The sequence below is a fragment of the Morus notabilis genome, unplaced genomic scaffold, assembly GCF_000414095.1.
Source record: "Morus notabilis unplaced genomic scaffold, ASM41409v2 Scaffold400, whole genome shotgun sequence".
Taxonomy (NCBI): domain Eukaryota; kingdom Viridiplantae; phylum Streptophyta; class Magnoliopsida; order Rosales; family Moraceae; genus Morus; species Morus notabilis.
In genome coordinates, this window is record NW_010367230.1 from 42,418 (window position 1) to 53,873 (window position 11,456).

The window sequence follows — 11,456 nt, forward strand, 5'->3', positions numbered from 1 at the left end:
GGTGTTGGGGGTGTGTGTGTGAAGCATTACTGGTGCAATAAGAAGAAACAAACATGTTATCAGAGAAATATCGTTGTGTAACAGCTTACTTGCTGCAAAAGCTCTGTTTCTGTGGAAAAAGGAGCCCACTTCAATATCGTCTCTAGATTGGACATGAAATGTTCCTTGCCTTGCAAATAATTCAACTTCTCAGCCGCTGTATTGAACTCATAATGAACCTGAAATAAAATAAATTACAGGAATCAAACACCACCACAAACCTAAAATCACAAGACAGTGAAACCCACAAAAATTTTAAATACCAATGGTGCATCGAAAAAGTTTCTGCCAACCCAACAATTTATAATGAAAAATTATTCCTTAATATGATAAGGTATTGTACTTTGATAAGGTATTATACTTTCGACTGTAATTATTTGATCAGATTAACTTCTGAGTCTAAAGGACGGAACATCAAGATAGGATCACTGATGAAGTACCATGGCATAACACACATTAGACAAGTAACAAATTTTCTGACGTCTCCAACTAAACCTCTTTTAATATTCATTTTAAAATACTTAGAAAGAAGACACAAAAAGCACCCTTTTAAAGTGATTTGGCGAAGAAACTCGCAGTTTCTTTTCAAAGTCGTTGACTTATATATACTTAAAATTCCAAGAGTCCAGAATATAGTAAAAAGTGTAGGGATATATCATCATCTCACAAAGAAAAATAGTACATATCATAAACCAGTTAAATACTGATTTTGTAAAAATAGAAAAAAAAAACCGTTGAAGATTGATATTTTATTTACTATAAAAATTATGAATATATGTTATATATGAAGCACAATTTACCAAATTACAAATAAAAAAACTAGAAGCAGTTCTAGCATTAGGTCTATCAGTCATTTATATGCACATACAAATTTATAATACTTCAACACATGGAGATGAAACGTTCAAAAGCAAATTTATAATATTTCAACACATGGAGATGAAACGTTCAAAAGTTTCTTTTGTAACTCACGGAATCCTTAGAAACATAGTTTAAAGAATATTCCACTGCTTTCTGTCAATGATGAAATCTTTTCTAACAAGTACCAAATTGGCCTTTTGAAATCTTAAATTTATTCGCACAAATAAGGAAAACATAAATAGTCATATAGATGAAATGGAATATAGTAGAAGTAAAATAGACCTACTAAATATCAAGTTTGGAGTGAAGCTCACCATAGGTACAGCTATTCTGTCTTTGCCTGTTTTTCTCAAGAATGTATAAGAGAGAAGACCAATGCTTTGAGTGAATATCCTGGTCATAGAAATGAAGGTATGAGGCAGACATATTCTTTCTATAGGCGTGCAAAATCCAAAACTTAAAATGAAGTTTAAAATTACTTGAGTACTATAAAGCTGTAAGGCATGTAAAAACAATTCAATTCTTTCATAAAAAGAAAATTACAGTCGTGGACATCTAAATCTCATAAACATCATCAAATTGCTTACCAAAATGTAACGAGGGAAGAAGAGTTAAAATAAATCAATATTGTCATTTGCGTTTATCTATAAATTAGATCAAATCTCGAGGCCTCAAAGACCAATTTTTAGAAGAATGTTTCAGCTATATATAACTTTAGTAGTTAAGTCGCATTTGAGTCCATCATTTTCTCTCATTGAAGCAAGAATATTGGTGCACCAAAATGAAAAAGGTTCTCCGAAATAAAAGGTAAAGAGATAGTTTGACAAATACTAAGATTGGAAATTGTAACGAGTTACGGAAAACGCTACTGTTAGAGCCAAACCTATTATCAATGTGGCGGCTGAAGACAATAACATCTGCACCAAGTCTCATTGTACTAGTCTTGAAGCCGTTTCCATCTGGAAGAATTCTCCATTAAAAACTTGAATAAGATAGTTGGACAAACTTAAAAAAAAAAAAAAAAAAAGAATCTGTACATCGTCCAATAGCTGTTTTTGCTTTCTTATCTGTAAATCCAAAACTCATACAACGCCGCATCGCCTCCGGGCTCATCCCACCACCATCATCTAGCCATAACGTACATCAAGTGTAAAGATTTCCATGTATAAACATTAAAGTGACTACTCAAAACCACACTTTATTGATGCAAGAAGCCGCAGGTACACAATACCTTTAATTAACAACGCTGAACTTCCATCTCTTGGGTTTGAGATTTTATCAATAGCGACAAAAGTAGCCCCGTTTTGGATCTATCAAAATTTTAAAACAAAAAGGGAAACGAGTGAAACTCTGATGCAGTATTGCTTATAGACTATAAATAAGGCTTTGTGCTTATAATTTCATACGAGTCTTTTCCATTAAAAAAATATAGAAAATGTTTTTCCTTATCCTGGCTTCTTCTGAGTCAAAATCCATTTCAAGCAATTACAATCAAGAATGACAGTCTTAATACACTAATAATACGGGTAATATTACGACTTCCACCCTTTTGGTAATCATACTTGTTTCTTATCGAAATCGATTTGACCAGCCTAACACAAGTACTAAATCAGTTGCCTTTGGGTTAATGTACTTAACTAGAGAATTGACTTAATCTTTTGATACAAGAAGGGATTGAACCCGCAACCTTTCCCCCAAATCCCACCCGAACACCACAGTGCCACTAGACCAAGAGGTCTTAGGCATAGAGAATTGACTTAATTTATGAGATCATCTGTGCGCGTGTTCTATTGGATACTAAATAAATAGGTCAGTCTAAACACAACCCTTCAATACCAATTGCCAGCCCCAAAATTGGTAAGTTGACAACAATTTAAGGCACATATATTTGGTCAAAACTTTTAGGCAATGTTTTGATGGAGGGAATGAAAATAGGAAGAAAAGAAAAGACATAAAACCGAAGTGAGGAAAATAGAGAGAAAGGGGGGACTTTTCACTTATTTCGTTCGGTATGTATTTGGAGAAATTAAGGGGGTTCTTTGAAGGATTTGAAATCCTTGACCAAATCCATTGTATACAGTACACCGACAACAAAGAGAACCAAAAATGGGGAAAGTCCCATAAAAGACACACTTCTCCCAACCAGTCCCTCACCAATGTTTTGATTAAGGTTTTCACAATAAGAATGAATGAAGCTTACCTCATCAACCGCATTGTCAAGCAGTTCTGCAATGGCTGAAAACGAGAAGACAACTCTGAGTGAAGATGGCAAAGAGCATAAACTACATAAAATTTTATTTAAGGATGAAAGCAAAATGAGCCCATTGATAATTCATTTACTGAACCTACCACCAAAGGCCCACTTATGTGAGGTAGCATTGGAATGAAGGAACAAGGGGTGGACATGTAGATAGTTTTTGCCATCTGCGATCCACAAAGTAAATGTCAAACATACACGTAAAGCATTAACAATCATGTAAAACAAAAAATTCTGGTACTACGTTTGAAAAGCCTCAATCATAAGTATCACATTACAAGAGAAATATCAAACTGAATAAGTCATGACAGAAATGAATTGGAATTAAAAGCTGCTCAACAATCCATTTGTTATTCAGAGCCACCTAAGTAGATGACCATTTTTCGTGGAAAAAAAAAAGAAAAAAAAAAGAAGATGACCATTTTTCTTAAGGTAATTTTCACATTTGACCCAATTCAAAAGAACAACAATAAGAGTCGTTTTTTTCTCGTCTTTCTTCTCTTTTGTTATTTCTTATGGATAACTAAGAGAAATCTGATCCTGGCTTAGTGGGCACTAAAAAATTGTGACCTTTTACTTATAAGCTTACAAATGCGCAAAAAAAATTAAACTCCCGAATTCCCCTAGAACTTGGCTCAATTTTCTTGGGGAAAATTTGAAAGATTATTTTCCTACTTAGTAGATTTAAGGATGAGCTGTAAAATAACTATACAGAGGACAGCCAATCCTTAAATCTACTTCTAGCCCATCCTTTCATCTACTTCTGTTTAGTCTTGCCTTCTTTTTTTTTTTCTTCTCTCTCTTTTTTCTTTTTTCTTTTTTTCAATAAGGAGATGCAAGATTTGAACTTAGGACCTCAATATTGAAGGTTAGTGTGATTAGCAATCAGGCTAAACCTATGAACACTTCACCGAACTTTAAGAATATCCACTATCTTCCATTCTTTCATATGGTCCATACTCAAACCTACCCGTCCTTCCCTAATGCCAGAGAAAACATAAATTTGTTACATGTATCCATAAAATAGGATAATTATATCCATGGAAATTTCAATTTATTCCAACACTAAGCTAGGTTTAGTGACACTATGTGCAACTCAGGAATTAAAATGAGATTTAGGTGAAAGTTCAAGAGGTGACTTGTGACAATAAAATGAGTGAAGCTAACAAGATATATTGTCTATCAGATATTCAAGAAAGAATATAAGAATAATAACAAATACTTTCCCTATGTTTAATCAAAATGCAAGATTCTACCCAATATTTTAAAAAATAATGAGTATCTCTTATATTTTCCTACTGACACAAAATCCACCCTTGAATTTTTCTAAACACACAAAATCCACCTGCGATGTAAATTTAGTCAAAATTAACTACACAAAAGACATTGTAACGTTAAAAAAAAAGATGATTCCCTAAGTTAACAACTGTACCTTCATGTTTGACTTTTTCTAGCATTTCAGAATAATCAACTTTGATTATTTTGGAAGTTTTGAATTCTTTTCATAATCGACAAAATTGTTGCCCTTAAAAATCAAAATGCGCCATTTCTCTTATAGGGGTTAAATAGTCTTTTCATATAGTTAATTTTGACTAAATCTAGTGTAAAGGTAGATTTTCTATGATTAGAAAAACACAAGGATAAATTTGTGTGCTTAGAGAAACATAAGGATTAATCCCGATGCTTTTGAAAACATAACGAACTCATGCATTTCCATTATTAACAAAGGGAAGGTTATTGTAGAGTTGATCTCTTTTATGCCCTGAACTTTAGGATCATTTTTAATTTGACTACCAGCTTTAAAAACTCACTTCGCCCCATGAATTTTGAATTAGCACTACTTAACCCCCTTTGTTATAATTTCTGTTAAAAGACAAAAACAAAAAAAGAGGGGGTTAAGTGTAGACGTGATCTTTTTTTATTTGTTTTTAACAAAAAATCTAACAAAAAGACCACGTGATCATACTACACCCTTTTTCGAGACTATTTTAAACTAAAATCTAACATAGGGGGTCAAATGAGAAGAATTTAAAATTTAAGAGGCAAAGTGGGAATGACTCTAAAGTTCGAAAGGCACTAGTGAGATTTATCCTTTCTGTTATTATCTGAAGATAACGCATTTCATCGAAGAAAAATTCAATAGTAGATAGAGGAATACTTTGATGTGCGACTTTAGACACGAGACGATCATCGTAGTTCCCAGCTTTCCAAAAGTGTCGACAAAGCGGAGCTGGAGATGCAAATAATGTTGAAGAAAGGCTCGCGTCATCCATTGTAGATTGCACTTGATCCAATACACAAGAGCTACTATGTGCGGTACTTGAAGCATTTAAGCTCCTATTTTCTTGATAATCTTGTCTTGTAGATATAGTTTTGGAAATTTGATTCTTGGCTAGTTGGACCTTACTATTCGCCTTTTGTTGAGTCATACTCCCAATGGAATCTGGCTCTAACTTAACAGCTTTTACATCCAACTCTTCTAGCTCGTCATCACTAGATAGGTCCACAACATCTATTAAGGTCATCCTGAGTGCTATAGAAGAAATTAATCACGATTGAGGAAAAATGTTGAATGAAGAAAGGGCATAAAGCACTTTCAAGAAAGGAAAACATCGACACGCATATAAGAATTCATGACTTAGGGCAAATCAATATGCAAAATAAATATATTTTCTATTGCAAATCCTCAAAATCTTTATATTATTATCTGCTAAATATAATTACTTTGACAACTATCGCGAAAAATCTATCATAGATAGACTTCCACTTTCCATCAAGAACCACATTTACAACATCTTGTGTGCCAAAAAAAAAAAAACGTTAAGATCAAGGGCGATGTAGCTTTTAAGATTAAAATGATACTAGGATGTATGAACAAAATTGTGGTTTGTGAAAATCAAATTTTGGGACAAATAATTTGGAATATTCTAAAAATTCAAAAAATCACAATAAAAAGCATAATTTGAAACGCAAGACATGGATTACTTCATAAAATATTACAATTATGGAATAGTAAGGTCAAAATCAATTTTTACCAAATAGTAATCCCATCATTCATAACCTAATCCCATCCATCACAAGTGATTTTATGAGGTGGTAAGGTTGTCTATTATCCTAGACCAAGCTTTGGGATTAGGTTATGAATGATGGGATTACTATTAAAGATAAACAAAGCTTTTCTTAGAATGATGGGATAAGGTTGTCTATATTTTACCAAATAGTAATCCCATCATTCATAACCTAATCCCATCCATCACAAGTGAATTTATGAGGTGGTAAGGTTGTCTATTATCCTAGACCAAGCTTTGGGATTAGGTTATGAATGATGGGATTACCATTAAAGATAAACAAAGCTTTTCTTAGAATGATGGGATAAGGTTGTCTATTATCCTAGACCATGCTTTTCTTTGCATTTTTAATGGGTTCAATCTATCCACTTCAAGAAAGATTTGTCTTGCAAGGTGTCTTGCCTTCCCGAGTTTCTCCAAATACGATGTTCCCTCATAAACTCTCTTCAAAAAATAAAGAAAAGATAAACAAAGCTATTTCAATCTCTAACCTCATTAAAAATGCAATATAAGATATTAAAAGCTTTGAATTAACTCATCAATTAGGATTAACTCTATTTCTTTCAATGGAAATAATTCTTCCCATAAAGTTATTGCATTTTCCAATCCTTGCATAGAAAAAAATTCTTTAACATTGAAAAAACTAACCGAAACCACTTAATTGACACAAGTTCAAAACTAAGACCTTGTCAAACGCTTAAGTCTTTAGAAATCCGTAGTCATAGTTACTAACCAATTGGTTGCATTAAAATTGAACCTTAATACCATTTGGGAGCAAACTACATCCTTCACCACTTAGCTTCTCAAATTGCGCAAGAGCACATAATAGTAATAACCACCATTAATTTTCTATCCATTCCTAAGCCAAGCTACAATGCAAACACCCCACTTAATGATGACTAAAATCTCCCCCAAAACGTTCTTGTCAAACAAATTCCCCTAATCATGAACTTGTTATTGAAAATTTTGAACACCAACAAATTAGCAATTGACCATCACAAATTCCCATTAATTGATAACCCAAACCTATCCAAGATATTGAAAAAGAAAAATACAACCATTCCTTAAAGATACTAACCAAAAGATACATAATCGTCACTTGGCCCTATTGTAATGAGAGTGAGAATAAATGCATGCCAGTCACAACATATTATCATATTACGCAACCCCCAAACATGCATGAAACATCCATTATCCATGCTTTTCACTTTTACACCAATCTCCATAGACATATAGTTAATCCCATCATGAAAAAAAATAATGACCATTAACTAACTTGCATTGTTTGGCGTCAATCCTAACAAAAGTAGGGATCACAATGACATCATTAGATAGTAAATAATTTTGGGGCCAATTTTGTGACCTTTTTGGCAAACCAACAATCATTCATTCAGGCTTTTATCATTATAAGATTCACATGATGATGATGATCACAATGATGTTGATAATTAGGAACATCATCGAAGAGCCGAAAAAGACTCATCCATATCAATCAAGAACTTATCAAGAATCATATTGATGCACTTCAAGATTCAAAATGAGTGAAGAGGATAAACAAGGTCTCAAACTTTGTGCCCACGAGTGCAACCACAAAGATAGGCAAGCGAACAAGCAACATACAGTTTCAACCAATATGCAGGTTCAACGCATTACCTTCAAAATTTGATCTTGACAATGAATTAGAGATGAAAAGAGGCAACTTTTTCCAAGATTCAAGAACATGAACGTGGACGTTTGGTTCATAAGTTCAGAACCATGATTCAGAACCATTCTCGATTTACGTGTGCTTTTTGTGAGAGAAAACACTGTAGTGAGCCACGAACTATGATCCGAACCATGGCACGAATCCTTGCTCCAAACGCAGCATAAATTCTTCCAACTACATGAACCACTTGAAATGGGAAAGGGGAAAATAAGAAGGCCTATAAATACAATTGTGCAGACTACGTCTAACGTCGAGTTCACGTGGAGATAGGGGCGGTGGTGTTGTACGAGTGCATGATCCGAACCATGGCACGAATCCTTGCTCCAAACGCAGCATAAATTCTTCCAACTACATGAACCACTTGAAATGGGAAAGGAGAAAATAAGAAGGCCTATAAATACAATTGTGCAGACTATGTCTAACGTCGAGTTCACGTGGAGATAGGGGCGGTGGTGTTGTACGAGTGTGAGAAAGAGAGAGAGAGACGAGAGGCAAGTTTTAAGTTGGGGTGGTTTAAACCTTCTAAGGCTCCGTTTAGTTCGTAAATTTGTACAGATTTGAACTATTAAATATGAATAATGATTTAAATTGCAATTCGAATTAACGTTTGCATATGCAGTTGACGTGTAAAATCTAAACTAGGAACATAAATTTGAATATGTGTTGAAAACATGGGTTTGAGAAAAAAAAAATGTGTATATAACAAATTGGTCCATGTTAGGTGAATTTAGGGGAGGTGAATTCTAAGATGGCCATTTTGAGCTGATTCAAACAGCAAAATCCAAATAAAGTTACCTAAAGTAACCTACCAAATAGCAATTCAGATTGGGGTCCATCGCGTGCAAGAATCTGCTAGACACTACGGAGTTTAGGGAAAAGGTTTTAATTGTCACTGTTTAAAGAGTTTAGCGGTTGTTTCATCAAGATTTCAAGAATCTATTAGAAACTTGAAGAAAACGTTTTAAATGTTTAAAGAGTTTAAGGGTTGTTTCATCAAGACTAAGGAGACGTTATATTCATGGATTAGAATCATGTGATTAGAACCATTTTCGATTTACGTGTATTTTTTGTGAGAGAAAACACTGTAGTGAACCATGAACTATGATTTAAATCATAGTTTGAATCCTCCAACCAAACATCCCCTAAAAGAACAGGTACCAAACCGTTAACTGCTAAATGGCTCAGGAACCATATGTGCTAATTTACTCTTTAAGAATTAAAGTCATGTATAATTGTTATGCATAAAGTATTTGAAACCCCTTTAGGCAAAACCTTTTTTCATTTGATCCGTTTTCTCTAATAATCCAAAGAAAAGCCAACCTACCGAAAACAACTACTTTACGGGAGCATTACTAATCAGTAATTGAAAGAATAGAAAATAAATTCCAAGAAAAAGTGAATTAAGGTCCAGGAAATTAAGTTCTAGAATTCCATTAATGTGTTTACTAATCTATAGGGAATTAAATTACATGAAGAAATAAATTCCTACATGTTGTTTACTTTGTTAAAAAGTTAGAGGGAATATGAATAGAATAAGTGCAGTTACAAAACTGCCCTTATATGAAGTAACTAATTAAATTAAAGTAAGGGTACATTAGTAAATAAATTTAGAACCAATTTGACAGTGTACGCGAGAACGTCAATATTACGTCTTAATGAGTCAGCTATTAGTCAAAACTAGTCCAATTATTAAAAGAAAAATGAGTTAGAAGGTGGAAATCAAATAACCAACCCATGCCTATTAAAAAATAAGAAAAAGAGAGAGAGAGAGAGAAAGAAATTTGAAATTGAATTCCCAATCCGACTAGTGGCGGAGCCACTTTTAATTTCACTGGGGTTAAGAGTACAAATTTTTTAAAAATAAAATAAAATAAAAGATGTATTAAAAATTGTATTATAATATTTTTCAAAAACTATTAGATACATATGGAGAATTTTACACCTTAAAGGTTAGATTTTTTTTTTTTTTGGCTAAAAGAATTGTTTGTTTTGTATACTTCCTTTTATTTTTTTTTATTTTAATATGATTTTGATAAGATTAACGTTCAAAATTGTACACTATCGATAAGGATACTAAAAACAATCAATTTAACCACAAACTAATTAATCCAAATGCTCTTAATAAAATAAAAGAATTAGGAAAAAAATTGCAAATGTTTAGAATATTTAGGGTTTGTTTGTTTTAAAGGTCTTGTATGGTCTTACTACAGTGTTTTCCTCCCACTTAAATTTCAAAAGTCAGAATCATGAACTATGCTTTGAACTCAAACTCAAGAACTAAGGGGATGTTTGGTTGGAGGATTCAAACCATGATTTGAATCATAGTTCATGATTCGCTATAGTGTTTTCTCTCACAAAAAATACACGTAAATCAAAAATGATTTTAATAACATGATTCTAATCCATGAACTAAATGTCTCCTAAACAAACTCTCAGGTATTTTTCGTAGTCAAAATCAAGCTCATTCCAAAGAAGGGCAAGGATTTAACATAAACTTGAAATGTGATAATATAAAAGTGATGTAGTCCAGCATATAAGGTAAAAATCAGTGGAGACATATATGAAAAGATTAAATTTAAATAGGGGTTAAATAAAAAGCTTAAAATTTTTTATTCAACTTTTAATTTTTAAAAGTGAGTGGGGTGGCCCCCACTCGGCACTATATACCTTCAGCACAATATACCTCCGGCACAATATACCTCCGCCATTGAATCCGACAATGGGTGTATATATAATGTTACAATTTGAGCACCAATGCTAATTCACAAGAATCGTAGAAAGGAAGATTGCAGTTTTGTCATATCGAAAATAATGAAAGAAAAAAGAAAACAAAGATAAACAGAAAACAGTATAACTTCAGTACTCACAGAGAAAAACCCACGAGCATTGAAAAAAATTTCAAAGGAGCCCTAAAAAGAAATCAGTTTATAATGCAATAATAAATTGGCAGCTATTTTACCTCTACAAATGCGAGCAATTCCAGGGAAACTTCTCAGCACTTTGTCTGCACGAGATCTAGCCCCACTTTGAAACCAAAAACGCTAAAATCCCATAAAACCCCAGATTATGACTTTCAACAAATATTCTGGATTCTTCAAACAAATACCAGTCAAAAACCCACAAAGAACTTTTTTACTTTTTTTTTTTTTTTTTTCTCTCTCATCAATTTTCTCACCCTTTTCCCTTTGGACTTTGCTAAAACCTTAATCAAGGCTTCAAAAGGAGAGAGAGAGAGAGGAGGCTAGAAGTAGCTTACAATGAGATGAAGTTGAGCTTTTATAGTGTCAGCGGAAGTGACAGGCGAATATTCATTTTAACTTTTAAAGCAGTGACGTCCGGTTACATGGAATTGGTCCACGTAATTAATTATTAATTTTGTAATCTCATATTGAAATTAATTATTAAAGTGTGTTTATTAATCAAAAATATAAATTTAGAAAAGCCAATTTACTTCTTCATTTTAAATTTAGTAAAATCATTTGATATTTTTTGTTATAGCAAAATATTTTAAAAGTATTTAGTGCTT

The 11,456-nt window shown here is 32.9% G+C and overlaps 1 protein-coding gene across 6 annotated transcripts in view; it reads right to left on the reverse strand.

The window, feature by feature from the left end:
* The window catches only part of LOC21386470 (protein MICRORCHIDIA 6), a 24,478-nt gene extending 13,317 nt beyond the window's left edge, over positions 1 to 11,161 (reverse strand). For 2 of the 6 annotated variants that reach the window (XM_024174759.1, XM_024174755.1), the window contains exons 1-9: positions 10,890 to 11,161; positions 5,316 to 5,690; positions 3,250 to 3,324; positions 3,101 to 3,135; positions 2,132 to 2,210; positions 1,938 to 2,027; positions 1,784 to 1,859; positions 1,215 to 1,293; positions 90 to 218 (exon numbers count right to left, since the gene is read on the reverse strand). In XM_024174759.1, coding sequence (XP_024030527.1) covers positions 90 to 218; positions 1,215 to 1,293; positions 1,784 to 1,859; positions 1,938 to 2,027; positions 2,132 to 2,210; positions 3,101 to 3,135; positions 3,250 to 3,324; positions 5,316 to 5,682 — 930 coding nt within the window. In that variant the 5' untranslated portion in view covers positions 5,683 to 5,690; positions 10,890 to 11,161. Of the gene's footprint in view, positions 1 to 89; positions 219 to 1,214; positions 1,294 to 1,783; positions 1,860 to 1,937; positions 2,028 to 2,131; positions 2,211 to 3,100; positions 3,136 to 3,249; positions 3,325 to 5,315; positions 5,691 to 7,878; positions 8,104 to 10,889 lie in introns of those variants that run through there. The other 4 variants (XM_024174760.1, XM_024174756.1, XM_024174758.1 and 1 more) reach the window with 4 other exon arrangements.
* Positions 11,162 to 11,456: the final 295 nt, after the last annotated feature.